Below are 24,995 nucleotides of genomic sequence, written 5' to 3' on the forward strand. Positions count from 1 at the left end.
GAAAGTGTACTCCGTTTTTAAAGCCCGATACACATAAATAAAACGTACGCAATCGTCGCTCAAGTCGCGAGCAAATACTTCGTAAACTCCGCCAACCTTATCTTGATGACGTGAGTAAAAGCTTATTCAATAAACTTACCTTAGATTTATGAACATGATGATGGTGGTATTCAGAGTCGATTTCAGGCTCACTAAAATAACTTTGTTCCTGAGGACAAAACATAATAATATTAACGTAGGTTTCCACAGCCCCAACACTAATTGAATCAAAGCAATCAATATTAAATATTGCTTTCACCATTTCGATAGTCAAAAGAGTTTCGGAGAAAAAGTATAAAAATTAAATATAAAAACCTTTAATAATCAACATAAAACATTAATTAGCAAACTTACATATTAAACTGGTAATAAATCTCAGACGTGAGAAGAAGTACAAAGTAAAATCAAAGGCACAATTCCATTTCAAATTATATTACTAATTGACTGAAAGATGAATGAAATTAATGCATACCTGATCCCAATTCGATGCGGTCGGGCAGGCTGTAGCAGCCGCCGGCATGGACACGGAACCCACCCCAACAGCGCCGGGGAATACGCCCCCACCAATATCATTTGACTCGAACAGACGGAGGACTGACCGGTCTCTTATGTCATGAAGATGACTACTGTAGACAATAAAAAAAATATTTAAGTCGCTAATTACATACATCCTTTCGCAGATCTTATAGTCTCCTTTATTTCCCCCAAAAAATCTAGAATCGTCCGAACTCTTGAAGCAAAGCCACTCAAAGCAATAAGTAACAAATATAATAAATGCATAAGTGAAAAAATTTAATGATTTTTATCATCATCGTTTTCATCACCACCATCATCGTAAACCTATATCTCTGTCAGATATAACCTTCCTTCACCTCGCATCTTATCCAGCCAGTAATGTTTTGAACATTTAGTAAAATACTTAAACTCCGTTAAGTTTCATATAAAGCATAAACGTGAATAATTATTAACACTTCAAGTGATATTGGACGTAAATTGTTTGTGATCGTCAGACGATATATTGCAACATACATATGTTCAAGCGGCGCGGCGCATCCGAGCTACGAAGTATGACTCACTCTATTAATCGATTTTATCAAACGTGTAGTTAACATCTCATTACCAGTTGCCACTGCGTTAACATTTTATCAAATATATCTTTTATAAAGTCAACTAAAACTCATATAAAAAAATCTTGTAACTTATACCACACTATCCCCGCTACTCCAAACGGAAAACTACCAATGCAATTTAAAAAATAATCCTCTGCGTATTTTTTATTTTTATAAAAATGTCGTTATCTCAATACTTTGTAAGTTAACACTAAGTTGCCTGCATATCTTTTTTTAAAAAAAACGTAAATGAACTAAGAAGATTTATTAAGATTTATGAGAGCCGTGATTAAAAATTAGAACTTGGAAAATCGCTAAGTCATAAGAGGACGATCGGACATAATGTTCAAAGCCCTCTCAACATCGGGAATTTACTGAATCAAAGAACAATAACAATAGAAGTCTGTGAGCAACGTAGAAATTGGTTAACTCAGAAACTAATTTCTGTAGTTTCACTGAGAAATTTGCCCCAAGATTACTTATTAAATTATTAACATAGCTGTAAGAAAATTTATAAACAATTAATATACGCAAATATTGTATAACCATTAATTTATTCTATGATATTTTTCGTATCCGCGGTAAAAAATCAATCAATTGAAAAGTACCGAATAACTCCATAAAGGACTCGGCACCAAACGAATCAGGATCGCCCGTAAAATGTTGTAATTAAAAATATTAATATTTTCATTAAGTTAATCGGATTTATATTACAATTAAATTAAATATACGTTGCTATAGTAACCATTGTCAAGTGTAATATTTTCTTTTATTATTATAATTTCAGCAAGGAAAGTAATAAATGCATGTGAAGCTGCGGGTAACAGTTAGTCTAATATATCTATCTTCAGAACTGAAAATGATAGGTTGGTTTGTCGTTATTCACAAATATTTTTAATATCTTATTGTGGTGGGTTATACATCTCAAAACTTTTTCATAAGACACCTTAACTTTGTAACTTTATTAATATACTAATCATATTCTTGTAACCGTGAAAGTCGACTGCTAAAACTGGTATTTAAATATTGCTGTCTTATTTTTTCCAAAGAAAATTTAATAGATGACAATATGTTCATATACAGGTATGTCAGCAGTGGAAACCCACCCTAATGTAAACCAATTTAGTAAAAATATACATACGGGCAGCGGTAGTCATGTTCGTGAAGAAACTCCTTACAACCTACCGGCGTACAATTTTTACTAAACATTTTTCACTCAAATAAAGGCCTTGAACCTAACACCATAGATCAGAACGCACCGTACGATAATGCCAAGGACGCGATAAATACTGATGCGATTTTCCCACTGCACCCCATAGAGGGCGCACTAGACACTGCGCAGCACTGCCCTAAATAATAACGTCATGTCCTAGTTTTGAGAAATATAATTATTAAAAAATAATGGGACTTATTTTGCACCCAGACATTGTATTACAATGGGTTTCGAATGTCGTATCACTTGTATTTAATAAAAATTGCAATCCCTTTTATTATCCTTGACAAAACGGAGACGAGTACACATCAGTGGAATACTACAGTTAAATAAATAAAAAACATAATGAATATTTTTTATGATACGAAGAAATACAATATTAAAGATGAGAATACAATAACTACAATGTGACGGAAATTAGGACTGTTATTGATATTAAGTAGACGAAACGCGTAAACAATAGATATGAGATTATCGATAGAATAAAATTATATATTCATGACTATTGCTATTTGCTTATGACTTCTGAGCTCTCACCACTTATAAGATTAGGATTATTATTGTGGACTTGGTTCATACTTTATTCATTTGATTAACAAACAAACATTTTACTATTAACAATTATTTGGAAAATCTAAACATTTCAAATTGTTAAAGACAGCGAAGTAAATAGTCCTGTATTTTCTTCTAATGGGTTCACTCTCCAGCCGTCACGACAATAAGCTTTGAAAGCCTTTGGTTTAGTCAACAAGTTAATTACATTAACTTGTTGCCCCGTCTATCGGGTATCTTAGTTGATTAACTACGAACATTTTCAACCAAATAAAAAAGCCACTTCGGTACTACAGTGCTATGTTTTCTCGTATAATATATGTCAAAAACTGTACTTACATTACCAATTAAATCGGTGATTAGTTTTTTATCTCTCACTTTTTTGTATCTCAATTAAAAAAAACTTACCGCACATCTTCGAGCTCGTAAAACATGTCCTTGGAGGAGTCATGGATGTAGATCTTGACCATTGGCGATTCCATATACTGCATAGTCAGCTGTTTGGGGAAACTCCGAACGAAGAGAGCTTTCACGGTGTCGATCGATGTTATCTCATTCGGCAAAAGCGCGCGTTTTGTCTCGTTTCTATATTGCAGGAACACTAAACCTAAAGGAAATAAAAAAATAAACGATTAATATAACGTATTATTTGTGCAATAGCATTTTAACTCTACAAAGGACTAAAACACATACCACAAATTAAAAAAATAAAATCTAAGTACAAAGTTTTGCGAAAAGACAAAGGAAAAGTATTGTACAGCCAACGACAGCGCGTATTCTTTTTATGGAAAGTTTAAAATGAAAAAAGGAAGCAGAGATATTTAATTGCTACGATAAAAAAAACACCTACCAAGGGGGCGTTCTAAAGTTTTGCTTGGAGTTCTAACAACTGGTAATGACGATCTTTGCTTGCCGCCGCGCCTGAAGCCAGTAGATGCAGTTTCTACTTCGGACATAACACCAGGATCATCTTCGAATAGAAGAGCGTTGTTCGTTGGTGGATAGTTTCTTTGCAGCGGGTGCTGAAATTAAGAAATACTTGGACACACCACAAAGACAAAAGACGACAAAACAGTCGTCGTTTGGATTTAATTTTGTCATACGATTGTATGTCATAATTTCCAATAATTTCTACCCGAGCCTTCCTATAAATAGCAATAAATTTCTGTGCCGCATGCAACTTTAATCAGATAATCGGTCTATTCTACAGACTGTCAATAATGCTAGCCGCCATTCTAAATTGTTGCCTCCGTTATCTATCCATTGTACAAGTCGCGACGAAATTACAACCAAAATATCCTTGGTAGGTAACTCATCTACAACTCTAACAAACTTTAATATTAAGTGTTTTTCGGTGTCAACAAACATTTTTGACGAAAACATTAGCCAGCTAATAAGTTATATGATAACTGAGCCAGCAGTGAAAAAGACAGATTTCAATTATCAACCGTGTTTTAATTTCACAATTCTATAAACGTTCCCGCATCGGCTTCCCTTTGCCTGCAGGATATAAAGTAAAGAATTATTTCAAAAGCACACATGCTATTATCCTGTAAATTTTTAATATTTAACTTCATGGAAAATGAAAAACCCATAATTTCTACGCTTACTCTTTAATTATAGCCGTTCAGTTTTCCTTTTACACAACCCATTGTTTTCTTATCAATATTTAATAATTTAATATAAGATTTTAGTGTAGTTTAATTTACGTTGGAAACTAAATTAATATTACGTGTGGAACAATGTCTTATGAGCAAATACGTTCTCTTAAGGAGTGGTTGAGAGGTAATATTTCGTTATTACCTCTCAACCAGTCTTAGAGCCCGTCTCTGTATGCAACAAAATTAATTAATCTTAATTAGTAATTGAGATAATGACTTTCACTTTCTCAGCTTTGTTGATATGATGTTTATATATTTTCTTTACGAATCTTAATGTTTAAAAAAAAGCTTAATTGAATTATAATACCAATGTACATGTCAACGATAAATTATTGTTAGGTTAGTATATATATATCAGTGATTCCCAAAGTCCGCTGGATACATATTCCTGATGGCGGAACATAAAGTTCACAAGTAAAAAATTCTCAGCACTGGATTCAAAGAAATTAATTTGATAATGGATTTAACAAGATAAAATTGATTTAGGAATCTATGATTTATATTATGTTAATTCCAAAACCAGCAAAAGGTTAAGAAAACTTCAAGAAGACGTATGCTTTGTACCTTTCTTATTCGAGGATCTAACATTTTCTGGCTGACGTCACGATATTTGGTGACAGTCGCATATTCAGGTATGTTCTTTGCAGTCAATGGTGCATTACGCTGAAGAGCAATGAAGATAAGAAATAAACAAAAACATAAAATAAAATCATAATCAAAAGCAGGAAAACATAACAAGAAAAAGGAGGGGCTAGAAATTAATAACATATAAATTTAATTATAATAAATTAAGATATAATTATAAAAAATAGTGGTGTAAATAATGTAGGAATAAACAATTTCATTATTATGTTCCCTTTACTTAACATTTTTAACAGTAAATCAAGATATACAAGAAAACAATAAAATCACACAGCTCTTAAATATGAAGCCCAAACGTTATAACTTTAAAACTTTTAAAACCGTAGATTTACATTAGTTTTACTTCATAATATCACTAAGATTTTCGCCGAAAGATTTATTTGAATTATATAATGACACTTATTATTGAATTTTACATTTTTGCTAATTCGATGAAACTACAATATAAAGGTACGTTGAATACACAAATATAATTGTGATACCATACCAAGATAATTGTGACAAGTTTATAGTGTAATGTTACTAACCTCAAGCTCCAACGAATTGATTTGATTAGGGTGGTGAGGATGCAGGTATAGATGGTTACCAGCGAGAGTGTGGCGGCGAGGATCTTCCCGACGCGACGGTCGCCCTCGCGGCGGCACCCGACCCGCTTCTCCGTCGGATAGCCCACCTGAACAAAACCAAAAATTGTAAACAAAACCCAATAAACTAAATCGATGTGTGACGGATAGACCATCGTGTGTACCATCTTCTGACTACAATACCACTTAACATCATATGATTGATATATCTATAAAAGAGGACATAAATTTCCAAAGCGCGAAGATGTGCGAAAAACAGATAACATAAGAAAGGCTATTCTTTTACTGAAATATCAAACAATCGAAAACATTTAACTTTCAAGTTACAAGCTCTGAATTCATCTTATCACAATTTTCCGAAACACCTGTAGGGAATTAGAAGGATGTAAGCGAGAGACGATTTTACATAAAACACTTACTATTTTAATATAATCAAAAAATTATTAAGCAATGTAACAAAATTGTGACAAATTTAGTAGTAGTCAAATCTAGCATTTTACTTCCTAACTCACTCCATGTGCTTTGCGCCAACGACACTCCGCAGAAGACGAATCGAATGAGACCTCACTTGTCAAAATCGGTTCAGTCGTTTAGGCTCTAGGCCGTCGGAATTGAACTTACATTAATACAAACCCACTTACGTAATATCAAACAAATATAAGCGCGAAAAGCATTACCATCTTTGTCAGTCGGGTAATAATGATTTATTGGCATACTTAGTGACAAAGGTGCCAAGGTTAAGATGGCAAGAACGACTAAAATAACCCGGCAGGTGCGCAGATTCCACATAAAGTTGGATAAGGACAGAAAAGATGATTGCTGCAACATTTAAGAATACTTTCCACCATAGGAAACAAAACAAGATCATAGGAAAATATCAGTTGTCGACTAAAGTGACTAACTCTGGGGTTTTAAGATCAAAATCCCAGTATAAAAACATAGTGTTAAATATGTTTTATCAAAGATAATGGCCAGGGATGACAATATGTTTTAGACAGATCACAGATTTCATTTCATCTACATCTTAGTTTAATTCTGACATTACTTTTTTACTTCTCTCTTTTCACCCCCTTTACCGTTTTTTCCCTCCATCCATTCATCTTTTCTTAGACGTTATTTTACCAATAACTTATACATTCACACTTAACTCTTCTTAATATGTTTCCCTATTTTGTTATAAGAACAAAATATATCTTATCCGTCATAAAATGCTTTTCTCTGCCTAATTTGCCCAATTTTTTGAAGTATAATTAATATCTTTCTATTATTATACACATATATTATATTCATCAAACACATTCAAGCATCTTTCACATACATTCATATCAAAATATTCATCAAACTAGACAAAAACTAAAAAATGCTTAATGAGAAACCTAAAAAGCCTTTCATCCATCCTTTAGCCATGCTTCTCAATTATCAAACTGCTCATTCAAAAACATACACATTCAAAGGAATGCTTAAAGGATGGTTTTTTAATAGGTAATGAGAGCATTACCTATTAAAAAACCAAATATATAAAGTTTTTGTTCTACCAGTCAGAACTCTGATCAACAATTCACATGCATTCATCACACACAAATAACATTCATCTTCCATTCTTTATTACTTCAAGTTTATTTAGGAGAGTTGTAATAAAACACCAAATAATAGATATAGGACATTTAATATATATTTTTAAAAACTATTACATTTTCATCATAGATTTCAATGGGAACAGTTTTATTGTAACTTTTTCATATATGTTATGTAAATATGTACTCTTTATTTTAAATCTCTGTAATTGAAATAGACATTTTATGTGCATTTCCAACAATATTTAAACTTTGAAAGGTTTTAACCGGAACATCTGTTATTTCATTTGTTGTACATTTTATAAATATATTTTTTGTAATATTGTATTCACCAAAATATTTCATGAAAATAAAATATTGAAGTAACTATATAAGGGATAGGGTTTTCTTCTACGCTTCGATGGAGATGTTTTCTAGAAACACACTACACTCTACGCTCCATCTGGTTGAAGTGATAACGAGTTTATTCGAACACGTCATCCGAAAGAGAACCTGAAAAAAAACATACAGTTAAAACATAATTAAAAAAAATTGTTTTCCACCACCCCATTTTTGTAACTTTTGTAATCGTATCTCTACAACGGCTAATCGGATTTGGATAAAAATTGGCATAGGTCTAGAATATTGTCTAGAAGCACAGAGAGGCTATAATTTTTTTTAATTTTCGCGCCGGTCGGATTCGCGAGCGATAGTCTAAAAAAATTAAAATATTTCACTGTAATCCGCATAAATATCGCATCGCCACTGTTATAATAATTGCTCAGCTTGCCAGCAAACAACGCACAGATTTTTATTATGTACATAAATATTGCAATTTAAGTTCTCACAAGCGCAAGACAAGAGATATTCGCATAATAAAATTATGTTAGTATAATTTAAAGTAACCACATTTAAAATATCAGAAAAAAAAATAACGCTAAGTGTATGCAATATTTCACTTTTCACTTACAAAAACGATATGAAAACTTACCGTCCAGAGAATTTGTGTCTCCGTTAACCTTGGTCTCAACGATGTGTGGCACTTTGAAGTGCACGATGATGCTCCGCTGTTGCATTACAGCGAAGTCTTCGGGTGGGGAATGCTCCGGATCAGAGATGTGATACGTTGCCAACTCCATTTCGGAGTCGAAAGTTTTCGCATTGTTTATATTTGCCGGGGGTTCGGCCGGGGCTGCCTCAGTTGTTTCGCGGCACGGCTTGCACGACAAGTACTGCCATACCCACGACAGAGCGTTCTCCAACCGATCCGTATTCTAAAAAAAAAAAAAAAAATCAGTAAAATTATTATACTAAATTTATTACAGAAAAACATAATTAAATTAATTAGAAATACTTACCAGCAGGAAATTCCCGAAGCACCGGCACAGATACACTAATTGACACATCTTGATGTCAATTTGATGAACAATATGAGAACTTGATGTATGAGAACTTTCTTCGAGCGAGGAACAGAAGAGAGTGATGCCTGAACAGATCTATGTAACTTTAAATAAGCCTTCGCGCCAACGCACTACATAACAACCAAAACTGCTTGAGCCCTAAATATGCGTTCCATTTCTTTCATCCCTAGCATAACTGCAGTGAGAGGGAGCGAGATAATTATCATTCGAATGGTTCCAAACAAATGGCCTAGGATCGACAACTTTGGAAATAAACTGAGGGGTTGCTAATCGATATAGACGTAATTTTTTATTCTAGAAATTGCAAATATAATTTTATATCATTTCATCACTTATTTTGATAATTTTAATGATTAAATTGTTTAAAACGAAATTTTAAGGGTCACACTCACACTACTATACCGTGACATGCGCAGTAGCGATATCTGTGAGGGGTGAGGGCGGCGCGGTTGGGTTGCCAGCACTTGCCGCTGCACCCGAAAGTTTTCTAAAAACTAACGAATTGTAAGATTTTGTTATTTTAACAAAAAATACATTATAGAATATTGGTAAATTTTTTACTCAATGAGAAAAACATGCAATTTATTTCTTTTACTAAACCAGATATTTTTTGCAACATGTTAACGTAAAGAAATCTAAAATGATTTCCAATTACCGGTATTTAAGATTATGAATAAACAGAATAATGGTTTAATAAATTATAGGAAAATACTTACATCAATACCATTTAAACCATTTTTTTTCTCTAATCAGTTCACACTTCGTCTGCACAAATTCATATACATTCGTTTTCTCGTTGCTGTATTTTAGGTTAAAATTAAAAATACTTGATTTTTATAGATTTTTTTTACTAAAATAAATAAACAATAACCAAAAGATAATAACCTTTATTTATTTAAACTTTGGTGAGACATCATTATAAACTAAATAATGGAATTTTATGGCAAATGGGGAAATTAGAATTTTAAGCGTGCAATACTGAGCTGGATTGATACGTTTCAAGCTGTGACTATAGCGAAACGGACTAGGCAAAGAGCCGCCGTTGTGCCACTTGAACTCTGCCACACTTTCCTCGGGGGTGAAGTAATGACAATCACACATGACACTCATAAAGCGTTTATGAACCCACGATGTATCTAAAATATATTAACATACACAAGCAAGGAAATTTCGAAGTCATTGTTTTTAGTAGTTTCTTTTGTATTTATTCGGGGATTGCGCGCTCTTACTGATCCTGTCTCTTAAAAGTCTAACTTTCAAATATACAGAGACGGAATTGGTATAGTCGCCGTCAGATATATGTAGCGGACAAAAATATATGAACACTTACAAAGTCAAAAATCAGTCAGGATTATTTTCTCTAGTTTTATTTTGTTGGTTAATATGGTATCGTAAAAAAAGTTGGAGAGGATATTTGTCAAACACTACTATTCGGCGCCATTTTTCAAATATGGCAGTGCGAGCGCCAAAGATAAAACGGTGAGCGTCAAAGTAAAAATTCGAGAACACGTCAAACAAAAACCAATTTTTAAATTACAATTTGACGTTGTAAGTGTTCAGATATTTTTGATTAGTTGTGTGTAGAGAATTTATTGACAAGTATCTGTCCAGATTTTAATGAAGTAATGTATGTTCAGATATTATTTGTAACTTGTAGTGTATAGAATTTATTGAAATTTTAAATTGTTCAGAAGTACTTGGTCACCTTGTCTGCTACAATATATCTGACGGCGACTGTACCTTATGTTAGCGAATCAATTATTGAAATGTACGATTTATATTATGTTATATGGATGTTTATTATGACAGTTATTAAATATTTAGATTTATTCATAAATTCCATGAAAAAATATTTCTAAATTTAAGTATTATTAAGAAAAAATAAAAAAGGTATTATACATTATTTCAAATTCTCCACAACGGTTTACATTGTGCGTATTAAGCTTAATCTCCTAGCTCCTTCTTGTAATTTTTGTAAATAACTCATGAAACAAAATTAGAGTTAAGACAGTATGTTTCGATACAAGTTTTGCGACTATGAAAACGATCTTTTATAACAAAGATGTTACATTAAAAAAATATAGAGATCAATTTATAATGAGTCTGAAAATAATTTGTTTGAAGTGCTATTCGTAGACAGACGTGGGTTTTAATACCCAATAATGTAATATTTTTCTGCTGAAACATTCTGATTGCAATATCTTAAAGGAAGTTTATTCCCTACCCATTACTGAGAAATGTCATTTGTCACTAAATACAATTAGTTTGATTAGTTATAATAGCTGCATACATACTTGTTAAATTATACCCTTTATGGTTTTGTGTATGATATTAGTTTTACAGTGGGAAGGGAATTTAATTCTTTGATTATACCCCAGTATAAATTTCTATACAAGGAGTCTATTTTTGTACGTAAATCTGTTTTGAAGAAGGTGACATTGAGAAAGAATACAAGCAGTCTAGACAGAATATTATTAAACTATTGTAAAATTTATATGTATGTAGTTATTGTGTTACATAACAATTAAAAACAATATCAGAGTGTCTCATGACATCGCTCCATCATTGCATATGCTTAATTGCAACTATTTCCTAAAGATTTCCAAATTTTTTTTTTTACAGAAAGGGCAAACGAGCATTGGGAACACCGAGGTGTTCAACGACGCCCATGGACATTAGGAATACCAGAGGAACCGCAGATGCGTTGCCGGCCTTTGAGATGGTGATAAGCTCGCTTCTTGAAGGACCCTAAGTCGTAGCGGTTTGGAAATACCGCCGAGGACAGACCATTCCACAACGCTGCTGAGCGAAGCAGAAAGTTTCGCGCAAACCAAATTCGAAATAAATTCAAAGATATCGAAGTTCTAGTTTCACAGAATTTTAACATATTCCTAGATAGTTAGTAGCTTTGTTTTTTGTTATCGTTTGGTTACAAGAAGGCTTTGTTCCGAATAGTAATGGAATACATTTGTTATTCGTTTTTACTTTGTTGTTATTGTCCAAATCTTTATTGAATGCACTTTTAGTATTGTCAAGTCAAATGTTCGGTTGGGCTATGTCATGTCGTGACTAGTACTTAGACCACTAAATGAAAAGCGAATGGAATCCGAACAAAACCGAAAATAAATACGCGCTATGTTCATATCAAATTTGGGGTCGTCTAGATATAGTGTGCCGGCTTCTGTAGTATTTGAGAATTACGAGTTATGAGAGTATGTTATCATTGTAAGTAACGTCAATTATTCAGCGACATGTCTGCTTGATATGAAATCCGTCCAAGTGTAGAATATTCATTCGACGAATCAGATTCCAATTGTAATGGAACAAACCGGACGAAATATGCAAATAAATGTATACAATAGTGTAAAATTGAATTGAACATTTGCTTGTTCGAAATTTTACTGAAACAAAATGGAGGTGTTCAAATTCAATAATAAATATATTGGTCGAAAATTAACTGAAGTATAAAATCATTGTTACATAAAATATTCACCTAAAATTAATATCCTACAATTGCTTTTGGATTTTATAAAGTAATATTGATAAGGCAGCCGGGTGGAATGGTCTAAAAAATAAAACTGTGTGAAAAAATCTTAATCCTCAAAGTGGTAGAGTCCACAATCACCAGCGCACAAATAACCAGCGAGCCAGGTAAAATACCATTACCACCAGTCACAAGCGAGAAGTGGGGCCTAAGTCAAAGTGACAGCGTTATTTTTCTGTTTCAGAGAGGTGTCACTCTAACCCGAAGAGAAAGAGGTTAGTCTTCAACTCTAAAACGATTTTTTTTTATTCCACGCGATCGAAGTCAAGGTTATAATACTTCAAAATTAAAAAAAACATACAATAAAATGCTTCAATGTTAAGGTCATTGAGAAATTTTTATTGTATTGAGCGAAATATCAATTCGAAAAAACTTAACATACGGTAACAAAATAAAATTATTTGTTATTTTTCTTAGTGGATTGGAGTGTGATGCTCCACCGCTGGATGAGGCAGATACAACAATTATATAAATAATCAATTTCATTGAATACAATGCAACGGACACGAGAAGCCTCTTTTGTGTAAATCTTGTATACTCTTGTACTTTCAATTCATTACATTTTATTATTAATTAATCCATTTCTATCTGAAGTTCAAGTGTCAATACATTCTTATTGTTCCATTTACATTGTGTTTCCATTGGTAAAATACATGTACATAAATATATGACTGAGTTTCGATAGCTGTGGCTCTTGTCTTGACGCATATTGTTTTTTTTTTCAAAGAGAATGTGATAGATGACAATAAGCTATGTATAGGATTTTCGTCAGACGAATTTCGAGGTGACTATTATTAGGCTTAAATTTTAAGGTCGCGTCGTCTCTCTTCGACTTTCGAATAGTTTCTTAAGAAATTTCACCAAGATGAGAGTACTTTTGTTGAACTTTCATTGCTATGAAACTATTTTATTTCAGCCGCAAAAGTTTTTTTCATATGAATTAGTGGATATTTTCACAAACATTTCTTATGTATAAATCAAAATTAATATAAATCAATAGATACAATGCATGTAACATGTAATACAATTGTGGTTGTTGATTGTCCAGCTCCATAACCGCATATAAATCGTTGCTTAGCAACTAACCAAAATCAGTGATGGAAGAAACCAATTGCATTGTTATAATAGTTAAATTAATTGCATAGATAAAATAAATAAAATAGCATTTATTTGTAAATATTAGTTTGTCAATTGCATAACTATTTAATTAATTATTATCAGTTGCCATCGTAATTTATATATAAAAGAAAAAGATTTTTTGTCTGTCTATTATTTTTTTTACAATGTTCATCATTTCTCTGTTTTACTTTACCCAAAGTAAAAGTAGCAAATGTATCAACAAAACTCTTGTATACAGAATTAATTTATAAAACATTCAACTTTAAAACGCTGCGACGCCGACGAACAGCCATTTTAATTATAAAATTGGATTGTCCTTTGAGTCTAGTTGCTAAATAACTTTCTTGCTCGGGTGTAAAGGTCTATTGTCTACACTTTTGTAATGTGATAGAAAAGCTTTTTATAAAAAAGTCTGACTAATAATAAAGCGATATGACATTATTGTTGCCGACAGATACGGAACCTTTTTACACGTTATTTAATCATAAGTGTTATATTTTTTTATTTAGAACATATTATATTTTTTTTTCCTTTTTTGTCTGTATTTAAAAATGAGTTGAAAATATATCCTCTAACAGTGCGTGCTGATCTTTTCTTTTCACAATTTTTTTCCCTTTTTTCTATTTTATAATTCTATTTTGTATTTTCATTTTGTTTTTTAATTTTATTATATAAATTCCAAAATGTATCTTAATTGAACAGCTCTTTCCATCCTCACATTTCTTTATTTGGTGTCAGAAGTGAACAAAATTTGGTAAGTCATTTTATTTTATTTCTTTTCTTTATTATATCACAATGTTTACAAGCTCCCGCTCTCGGGCAGCGGCTCGCTCCTCCTCTGTGCGAGCGGCCGAAAGGCTTGCTGTTCAAGCGGAACATACAAGGCGTCTCGCGGATATTGAGAGGGATGCCGCGGAGCGTATTGCAACCGCTGAGAAATCTGCATCTGAAAAAAGATTGCAGGCAGAGGTAGCGGCGGTTGAGGCTGATTCCAGCCGCAGGTCAAGCTGTGGCAGCCAGTCTATCCATTCAACCGTTGACGAATGGCTCGAGGGTATCCCTAGGCCGTTAGAGCCTGAAGCTATTATTGATCAAAAGCCGTCATTGCCTGCATCCTTTTCTTCAGCTTCGACTAATATACAGATTAGCACCACTGCGTCGTTGTCGCCCGTGTTATCGAGCACGGCGACATCGCCCTTTTACCTAAAGCAACGACACCAGGTATCCCCCATGTCTTCCAAGCGGGAGACGCCATGCAGGCACATCCGCAGGCAAGGGGTCCAAACATTATCAATGTCGCTGCGCCCAAATAAAGACGACGGAAAATATGAGGATGGAAAGAGCGGTTGAATTAAGAAAAAATTTGAAATTTATATAATAAAATTGAAAAGACACAATGAAAATATAAAATAGAATTGTGAAAAGAAAAGATCAGCACGCACTGTTAGAGGATATATTTACAACTCATTTTTAAATACAGACAAAAAAGGAAGTAAAAATATAATATGCTCTAAATACAAAAATATAACACTTTTAAAAAACGTGTAAAAAGGTTCCGTATCCGTCGGTAACAATAATGTTTAGATGAGAATCACTCAGAATTGTCAGGTGATTACTTAAGCAGTCCGTTAGTCTCTGAGTGCTGTATTAAAATACAAAGGATAATTTTAATATGAATCGAAAAATCAATCCAAATGTTAACAGACTCAAGTAAAAACGTATGTAAAAATCGAGTAATATTCTCTACCAGTAATGTTTCTTTTAAGTAAATGCTTTCCAGAAACTTTTTATTTCTTTATCACTTGCTGTATTAACAGGTATAACAGGATAACATCTACCTAATAATGTGTAATAAGACAAGACTGATTTAGTAACGATGAAATTATTTCAAATGAATAAAAACTTTCCTCTTACAGAAATGTCTCATTTAACGTTGTATTGAAAATTGACTTAGTCTTATTGTACTTGTAACAGAGAATGGGAACTATCAATTTAACTTATAGTTTACAATCTTCAGGTAATAAAGCCGATAAAATAACGTCTCAAGGCACGTCAGTGGCCTCTCCAAGAAATGAGACGAGGAAATGTGACCCGTCTTTTAACCAATTACCTTTAATACTTTGAAACTTCATGAAGTTTAAAGCTCTACTTCATTTTATAAAATTTATTATTATTAAGAACAGAAGTAAAGGAAAGACAACAGGAGTTGGCTTGCCACATATGAGACGGAATACCGGAATACTTGCACTTGACGATTGTGGTCATGGTATTGCACTGGACCAGTGCCTTTGCCTTTCTTGCAGCAGTGGCATTTTGCCGCGGTCTCCGACCACTTAATTTAAATTTATTTATATGACAAAATGAATCCCTTAATGCACTTAACTATTGAATTTAAAAGGTACAACTACAAAACATACGAATTAATGATTGTTTGCAAAACAGACGATGCTATTTTGTAAATTAAATGCAGTACTATGTTTACAGTGATTCAAATTCCTTTGCAGTAAACTTTGACTATGAAGGAACGGAATAGGAATAGAGCCAACTCTTTGTGCTTAATTCTGCCACTTTTTGCTAATGGTGTGGTAAAAATGACAAACTTATGGATATCATCCCGATAGGTAGTTATACTAACCGAGCAAACAATTTTAGAACTTATTGTTGTTTGTAATGAAATACTTGGGAATGGGCGCGCTTGGCCAGTCCTGTCTCTTAAAAGACAAAGCAGGAAATAAGAGCATTTGAAAATGAAGCCGAATATCTGAGTATTTGATAAAAGCGCATTTCCAGCACATAATTGGTTTCCTGGAACGAGCGCTTGCTTTCAAAATATAGAATAATAATGTGGGGACATTACTCAACAGAATTAATTAAATTGACAATTTTGTAAGGATTAATTACATAGTATCATTTACTTCGTGGTAAAAGCTTACAGTAAATTTTCACCGGAGAAATAACTGTATGAAAACATTTTGCCGTCCCGTTGGTTCTCTTTGAAAAAAACAGAGATAAAAATGCGATTCATTACAAGTGTTTCGGAAAAACACGGTTTCATAATAACGTATTCGATATAATTTGTTTGTGTTGTGATTCGGAAAGTATTTTTAGTTAAATTTCTCATTAATACAATTTAAAACTATATATGTTATGACAAGTTAATGAAGATAGAATACATACCATCCATGCGTGAGCCATCGCCGTGCCAATCTTCCTCTGTAACAATAAATAACTGTGTTATTTACGAATTAACATCATCATCATCATCAGCTCACTATACGTTCCCACTGAGGTGCTCGGAGCCTACCCTAAGATAATGACAAAGTAATAGTCAACCACGCTGGCCCAGTGCGGGTTTGTTTACTTCACACATGTCTTTGAATTTCTTCGCCAATATGTGCAGGTTGCATAGCGATGTTGTCATTCACTGTAATAACGTCGTATAGATGTACATATGCAAATAGAAAAACTCATTGGTACATGGCAGGATTCGAACCCAGGATCTGCAGATTATGAGTAAAATGCTTAACCACTAAGTTACCGACGCTCTTCACCAATTATACCGTACGAAAGTAACATTATTTATTTTAATACATGAGCCGAATTGTAGCTCATAATCCAAAAGTGGTTGGAAGCTATGGCGCATATCCATGTAATATCCCTACATTCTCGTCGGTTGCGCTTCTCATTAAAATGTTAATTAATATTTGTATATAAATTCAGACAAATCCACTGAAAGGTACGAGCTGCAAGTTTTAAAAATTCTCCGCATCTGAAGATTCAAAATTAATTTACTGGCATTTTAAAACTTGCCCTCTAATTAATAGATGCAACCTATAAACTTTAAACACTCACCATTTTCTCGACCTTTTCTTTTCTTTTTGCCGACGGAGCTGGAGGATTTACCAGTTTTTTCTGATTTGTCTTTACTTTTCCATCGACTAAGCATTTTGAATTATTTTTAATCCAATCCATAAGCATTGAGCATACACAGTATTTTAGGAGCACCCATTTTTTTAACGTTATTGAGTTTTACCAATCATTAGTTATCAACAATCACTTTTTAGCACTCTTTTATTACACTGGGTATGTCCACATTGTTAATTCACACACACTTTGTTTTTTTTTTTGAACACTTATATTAATATTTTTATTATAACGATATGTATATTTAGTTTCAGTTCCTATGTTTGCTATGTCATAAGGTAATACGGCTCTTCGGAAAGATTATAAGAAAAATTGTAATAGCGTCGTAACTATATTTTGCATTTAACAGGCCTACTAAAAAATTAAAATAATGCCAAAATTGTGAGTACAATAAAATTTATTTAAATTTCTTTAAAAACGACCTACCTATTTGTTTTGTTATTTTTACAAAGATTTTTTTGTTCTAAAAACGCCTTTTTTGTCCACAAATCGAATTTTAATATAAATTCATTCGGACATTAAAATATTATCACATCATACCTCAGCAAACGTTTTTAATTAGCCCCTTTGTGTGAGGGATTACACGGGAATTTATCGTAGTCATTGATTGGTCGTTTTTAATAACTACACATTTGGCTCCAGCTATGGATGGACATTTAAGTTCTACTGAGCACGATTTTATTTTTTTTAAATGCAAATTTTTATAACTTGACAATACCCTTTCTTTATATCTATATATGGATTTAATATTACCGTATTATAATTTTCAAGAACCTTTATATTATAATAATAGAAAAACGTAAGCAAGCAAATTAAAAATATAGTGTGTGGTGACATCTGTTGGCCACGATTGCAATGTAGTTCGGTAAAATTATAATATTTTCAATCAAAAAACTAACGTAAAAAGGTGAAATATTAACTTTCTGTGTACTTTCCAATTAATAATTGTTATTTAAACTATTGTAGAAGTCACCAGTTACAAGCGAAACAAATAAAAAATAGGTAAATAAAAATGCAAAATAGCGAGATCTAGCGCCTGAAATGGGAGTTATAATGAATTGCAGTTTGCGTCTTTTTAGTAATAGATGGCAGTGAGTACGCTATTTATTTGGAATTCCGGAAGTTCGCTGCAGTCACCGGGAGAGAAATCATTACCGAAAGGAAAGTGTTGCCGCCGTTTGCTTTTATTGTTATTAGTACAGTATTCTATTCTCACTGCCATGAAGAGGCTCTGTTTTCTTGTGTAATATATCAAATACGACAATAAACTATAAAGTGTAAAATATGTGTGAAAAAACTATTTTTTTGACAAGCCGAATAGTTGTGAATGAAATTGTGAATTCTTTTTTTGATACAAATGTTACTACTATAATCTCGGTAATTTTTAATTAAGAAATAATTGTTATATTGAAGATTGAAAATAAAAAAAACTTTGATAAATTTTACATCATAGTGAAAATTTTTATTCAACAGGTGAGTTTATTATTGCACTTGCTACCCTAGACATTGAAAGTTTCCAAATCAATAAACAGTTAGCTGAAGTTGGCAGCGGAGCTATTAAAATAAATAAGACAAGAATTGCGAAGGATAAATATGTTTAAAATTACATAATCATATGAAAATTTTAAAAAGTATGGATTTCGCAGTGTTTGGTTTAACTGAAGTATTTGTTTTAGCTTTTCTATTAAACAAATTTTAATCAGACTTGGACTAAACAAATATGTGAACATATAGTGTGGTGGTGTAAAAACGATAGTGATCAAAAAAAAGATATAATACGACTTGTATTGAGAAAGCAGACGTCGCATAATTTTAGCTTTATAAAAGTGAGTACTTATTGCGTCTTAAAATAACGTGTATATATTATATTGATACATATTTCATAGTAATGTATTTGCATTTTCTGGTATTAAAAGACTTCAAGGTCATAATAAGATTTGTTGCAAAAATCAGTAAAAGAGCTTTATTATTAGGCGCAACCAAACCATATAGTTGAGAAATTACATCTAATGTGATGTATTTTTATATGCATATGTTTATTTTATTAGGTTTTAAAAACTGAATATTTTGATATTTTACTCGTATTTATATTTATTATACAGGTTATTGATTTTGCTGTTGCGCATGTACTGATTTTAGTTTTTTAAATTTTGTTTATCAGCAACATGGTGTGCTATTCCATTGTGATATTTGAATAATATCCAACAAACGATATAAAAATAACTTCCCAACAATAATGTAGGAAAATGAAGGAAAACATGCTTTAAAGATTTTAAACCTAAAAAAATATTAATTTCTTGTCTTTCATTAAATTTCAGCAGATGCGGTTGACGTGAAGGAAAAAGGGGCGTATGCAGCTGCCGAGAACATTGTAAGTTTGTAATTAATATTTGTATAACATCAACAAACCCCCATATGCATTAATACAATTAAGTTCACTAAACATCTAAAAGACATCTCAATCGACGAGTATGTATGAATGTATGATTGTGAAATTAGCGGGAGGTATACTTGTACATAGTCACAGAAATATATAATCTGTATGTGTAGTGACGCAGATACTGGAGATCATAACATGATCAGGTAATACAGGAGATGATACAAAAAATTACTTTTCATGGTAAAAATTGTATTCATTTACATTTATTTTTTCTCTATTATTTCAGATGCTGTCCAGTCGAGTCCAGAGCCACATCTATCCAGCTCCGATTATCGGTATTTTGTAGGTAAATTTAGAGAGAGATCAAGGAATAACACTTTACATACAGAATTGCTTTGCTTCTATGATTCACTCGATGACAATGATAATTTATACAAAAAATATAGATGTTACTAATAACCCCAAAAAATAATACTTAAACATAGTAAGCCTTATTTTCCTCTGTCTCTCTCTCTTGTTTAGTTATCCTTAAATTCACAATAATAGAAAAATTTAGATCGCTTTCACGAGTAAAGGCGTTTGCTTTAATATGGCTTTTTTAGAAGTGATTGAGTTCGAAGTAACAATTTTGCATATATTTTTTTTTGGATGCAAAGTGTTATAACCTATGTATTAGGGGTTACTGCTTTAAATCTCGTTTCGACACTTTTATTAATACCACTTTTAGAACGATTGCATTTTTTGGCATGAAAATACATACATATGTATGTATCGTCATAAATCGACCACGAAAGAATGAGAGTACTTAATTTGTTTATTAAAACAAAAAACGACGTAATTAATAAAAAATTCTGCTTTTTACGGGTAACGCATTTTTTAATCTCTTTATTTCAAATTTAATCACTACCAGTTATTTTATAAAAAACACTAGCGGTTACCTGCGAATTAGTCATCGCGGAATTAAAAAAAAAGCCTGTAAGATGCCCGCGTGCATCACCTACCTTTCCATTCAATTCCCGGCAAAATAGGTCCAGCCGTTTCGGAGATTGCTCGGAACAAATCTAATCCGCTAGTTGTAGGTGCCGTCACCTACAATCCAATCGCGCTCGGTAAATTTCGCCATGATTATCGTAGACCTAGGCACGTCCTCGACTTTCAAGATGACGCAACTACTATCGCTCAGGCTAGGGTTAAACAACTTCGCAGTCACACCACACATCCTAGTCGCTGCCGGCTACGGCAATCATTCTCGCGATATGGCCTCATAGCAGGCAGATTTTCACCTGTCAACGATAGAAGCGTAGCTGGAGTTTCTTCCGCCACTTCTTCTCCCAGCGCTAACGCTTTCCGAAGTGGTAGTAATATTAGATGCATCAGAGCTAATAATAATCAGACAACAGCAACCGAACAAGCCGAGGTTCGGCCTCCTCGGGCACCCTTGAATCGGAATGCTAAACGCGTATCGAGTGACAGCCCAAGCCGAGGTCCCCTCTCGGGGACCCTTGAGCTCCGTCACTCCATGGAGCGTCCACCGAAGCGACCTAAGAGCTCGGCGGCCTCCCAATCCAGTAATAATAACGAAGTAACGGCCCGAGCCGAGGTTCCTGAGGGAGCCCTCGAGCTTAGTTACTCTTAAACGAGGTTTAGGCTAAGTGCCATCTGCGCTCGGCCACCTCAAGCCCGGTGAAGCTGTAAATGCCTCCTCAAGGCAAACAGTGGCAATCAGTCACAAAAAAAATCGGAACAAACGCGGCCTTACATACAAATATAAAAAAAATGATTTATTGTTATCCGCTACATCATGTGTACGAAATATATATATTTTTTATATTTTAAATACAGACACTACTATTTTATTAATGTGCATAGATACGTCCCAAAAGTAAATTTAAATAACAAAGCATCACCAGATTTTTAAGATTATGAACTACGTACTTTGAAACGATATTAATATCCTTACAGAAGTCAGTTATGACGACACCGTCCGCGCGGAATTAAAAAAAAACTTAATTAGTAGCCTACGTGTTCTTCCAGACTATGTTCTACATCTATGCCAAATTTCAGCGGGATCCGTTGTCGTTCTGGAGATACCTTTAAACAAAATTCCATCCATCGATCTATCCATTCACCCAAACATTCGCATTTATAGTATAAGTATTAAAATATTAGTAAGATTTCCCTAAATCACGAGAAGTGACTACAGCCAGCTGTGAATTTAAAGTGTGTCAATGGAATAAACATCTCGGCCGCCAATGAATGTATCACCCAAAGAAAGGGAAATGAACATCCTCTAGATAAAGATTAGCTAATATTATAATAATAATTAGGAACCATACTACTTATTACACTGCGAAAGTAGTATTGCAAGGCACATAGTATACAGAAGAATGCCCTGATTGACCATAAATGCAAAGTGTCACTTCAGCAAGTTTAGGATCTGAGTACTAAATTTTTGTTGCGTGAACTTTGTACGCTATTGGAGAAAATTGTTTTTGATATGTAACGGAATTTCACGAGAGGAGATAAAATGATATTTAAATTAACCGCGACACTCTTATCTTCAAAGAAGATCTGACATAAGGGGAAAAAGAACACAACATAAGTTAAAGGAAAGCACAACAGTAGTAGTACAGTTAACCTATTTTCTGCTCCCTCCCTCCCTTTGAAGGGTTGTCATAATGTGTACGTATTGGGGTACAAAATTTCTAAATATCAGCCATCATTAACTCCTTTCTTGCGCATACATTTTTTCACACAATCTACAAAACATACATACTTTCCTCAACTTTTTTCTATCATTGCTATCTGCATTCAATCCTATCACTTTATTTTTTGTCTTGCCTTATTTATTTGTTTCTTATGTCTTCAATAATATGCCTATATCACGCTAATCATCTGCTTCTCAATTTCTCTATCACTGGCACTACTTGCAACTTAGTATAAGCATATACTGTTATGGATACAAAAAGGTAAATAACCACATAAAAATTCATAGCAAATTCTTAGCTTCTTTCATAAGCACAAATTTTATTGATTTTATTTATTTTTCCAGATCTATGAATAAAAGAAACATTCTTTTTTATTTATAAAGAAAAGAAGGTGGATATTGTTTAGAATTCAAGTCAAACTGTTAATAATGAATATTTCAAATAAAGTATTTAATAACGTATAACTGCATAAGTGATAAGATAAAAAGCATATTAGTAATGACACAGTGTTACACGAATAACATTCATAATAAAACAAAGTAATGGAAATGAAGAAAACAAAAACGCAACAAATTTAATATATTTTACACAATAACACTAGGTTTGAAGTGAGGTCGCATAGGAAAAATTCCAGTGGTGATTTACCGGAAATGAAGATTAGCATAGGACAAGTTGAAAAAGCCAAAGAGGAAATATATGAGTATGAAAAATTAAGTAACAGGTTGTCCACCTATATCTAATAATCGAATGCATTTAAACTGTGACTAATTAAAGTATGTAAATTTTTCAATTACGCATTTTTGTAACTTATAAAACGATTCAGTAAAAACGCAGGAATTAAAAATTTTCCGTTTTATTTAGACCTTATTGTATTTTTTTTAGGATTAGGTGAAATACCGTTTACTTATAAACCGAGAAATAAAAAACACGCCTAGTTCCAACTCATTTTTTTTTAATAAGCTTGTTCATGTTTTGTATAATTTCCTGCCATTGAGGTTTTTTTGCAAATTTATCCATAATTTGAAAAACTGATTAGAAATGAAGATTTTAATAGGATTCATTAATTTTTATCTTAGCTGCGTACACTTAATACTGAATGTCACTGTGCTTATGAAGATGTGTCTTTACTTTCTGCCTTTTTAATTTCTTTAGACTAATACTACTTCGTCTGGGTATATTTTTATTTAAAGTAGTTTTTTAGTAGTTACACTGGATAACATGTGTTATAAACTTAGTAAATAATCTGCTTGAATGTTATTTTATTTTTCATTTTCAAGTGTGATTATGTGAATATCATATCATAATGTGTTTTCTTCCTTTTAATTGTTAATTTCAGCGCCATCTATGATGGTGCTTTGGAAGCCATAACGTTAGAAAAGTAGGCGTGAAACGATTAGAGCGCCATCTATTATCGCAAGCTGAAATTCCAAATCGCGCCATCTGTGCACGACAAACGGAAACTGCATAGCGTTTATTATACCGCGAAATTCGCTTCATGTATTTCGTAAAACCAACGATAGATGGAAGACCACAACTTTGCATCATAGAGGGCGCTAAAATTACAATACAAAAGCAAAGCTCCTTATTTGCGGGTTAAAAATCGGGACGCTAACTTAACCTCGCGAATAAAGGAACTTTTATTTCAACACAAAAATAAACATATTAATACATACTATAATAGAGTTAATAACAAACAAAAAGTAAAAATACTTAAATAATTATTAAGGCACAAATTAATAAAAATTGTATCAAACGTTTAGGATTTTATTACAAAGTAGCTTATCTTATTAAAAACATAAAGTAACATAATAATTTAAGAATTCGCTTGCTTCAGATAAATTAGGAAATTGGCAGAGTACGTTTGTTTATACGCTCGTGCTTTACTGCTGCTCTTCGGCTAATTGTTTTTATTTAGTACCTACATCAGTAATCCGATCGATATTGCGCAGTAGCTTGCGAAATCCGCATCTACCCCCGTGTTACTGTCTTTCTTTCCCTTAATATTTATTTATTTATAGCTGTCGACCGGTATTCCACCCGCCCGTAATTATAAAAAAAATAATGAGTCTAGGTGCTTTTCCAAATTTTTTTCTATAACTATGCCAAATTTCAACGAGAGCTGTGTAGCAGATCCTCCTAACTAAATAAATACAGCAATCTGTTTTTGTACTGGATTTTTCGGCATTGGAAACTTAAAATTATTCAAGTTTTTCAGAGGAAAATCCCATTTGAATTTTTTAGATGGTTCAATAGAAAATCTTTTATAATTATTTACATAGGCATATAGTTGTACATATTAGAACATTTCTAAAAATTTATATAAAATGCTTTGTCGGTCGGAAAATTATTAGTACAATTATTTTCAGAGTTTTAGGGGGTGTACATTAATTATACGGGGGTTTACAGGGGGGTTTGCGGTAGGGAAGGGTCGAACCTCATCTGATTTCTTGTGGGGTGGAGCAGGGGGCTTTCGTTGTATATCTATTTTGCAGATATTAGGTAAAATTTTATGGAATTTTGTATTTAAATAATAATTATTTTACCCA

General features: G+C 32.8%; 2 protein-coding genes and 1 long non-coding RNA gene across 13 annotated transcripts in view; 1 reads left to right on the forward strand and 2 right to left on the reverse strand.

Annotated features, from left to right (window-relative positions):
* Nucleotides 1-24,995, reverse strand: part of LOC106113711 (coiled-coil domain-containing protein AGAP005037) — a 148,708-nt gene that overhangs the window by 45,527 nt on the left and 78,186 nt on the right. For 9 of the 11 annotated variants that reach the window (XR_001227672.1, XM_013306581.1, XM_013306580.1 and 6 more), the window contains exons 3-9: nucleotides 16,615-16,650; nucleotides 5,744-5,889; nucleotides 5,139-5,237; nucleotides 3,764-3,935; nucleotides 3,322-3,520; nucleotides 512-665; nucleotides 140-208 (exon numbers count right to left, since the gene is read on the reverse strand). Coding sequence is in view for 10 of the 11 variants with exons in the window: in XM_013306581.1 (XP_013162035.1) it covers nucleotides 140-208; nucleotides 512-665; nucleotides 3,322-3,520; nucleotides 3,764-3,935; nucleotides 5,139-5,237; nucleotides 5,744-5,889; nucleotides 16,615-16,650 (875 nt within the window). In the remaining variant the exon portion in view is untranslated. Of the gene's footprint in view, nucleotides 1-139; nucleotides 209-511; nucleotides 666-3,321; nucleotides 3,521-3,763; nucleotides 3,936-5,138; nucleotides 5,238-5,743; nucleotides 5,890-16,614; nucleotides 16,651-17,289; nucleotides 17,515-24,995 lie in introns of those variants that run through there. The other 2 variants (XM_013306582.1, XM_013306578.1) reach the window with 2 other exon arrangements.
* On the reverse strand, nucleotides 7,550-10,575 carry LOC106113715 (uncharacterized). Its single transcript, XM_013306585.1, has 3 exons — nucleotides 8,712-10,575; nucleotides 8,345-8,627; nucleotides 7,550-7,866 (listed from the first exon to the last, which is right to left on the reverse strand). The coding sequence occupies exons 1-3, from the start codon at nucleotides 8,757-8,759 to the stop codon at nucleotides 7,838-7,840; spliced, it is 360 nt and encodes a 119-aa protein (XP_013162039.1). The 5' UTR covers nucleotides 8,760-10,575; the 3' UTR covers nucleotides 7,550-7,837.
* Nucleotides 18,845-20,500, forward strand: LOC106113717 (uncharacterized). Its single transcript, XR_001227673.1, has 3 exons — nucleotides 18,845-19,187; nucleotides 19,680-19,732; nucleotides 20,028-20,500. It is a non-coding gene; the product is annotated as an uncharacterized LOC106113717 (long non-coding RNA).

This window comes from Papilio xuthus, unplaced genomic scaffold, assembly GCF_000836235.2.
Source record: "Papilio xuthus unplaced genomic scaffold, Pxut_1.1 DF828177.1, whole genome shotgun sequence".
Lineage (NCBI taxonomy): Eukaryota > Metazoa > Arthropoda > Insecta > Lepidoptera > Papilionidae > Papilio > Papilio xuthus.

Excerpts from the sequence above, each read along its gene's own strand:
- LOC106113715 (XM_013306585.1), bottom strand. The coding sequence starts at position 8,759 with ATGTGTCAATTAGTGTATCTGTGCCGGTGCTTCGGGAATTTCCTGCTG. Across the intron at positions 8,628-8,711 it reads GCTTCGGGAATTTCCTGCTG|AATACGGATCGGTTGGAGAA; the intron begins GTAAGTATTTCT and ends TTTTTTTTTTAG. Across the intron at positions 7,867-8,344 it reads AGACACAAATTCTCTGGACG|GTTCTCTTTCGGATGACGTG; the intron begins GTAAGTTTTCAT and ends GTTTTTTTTCAG.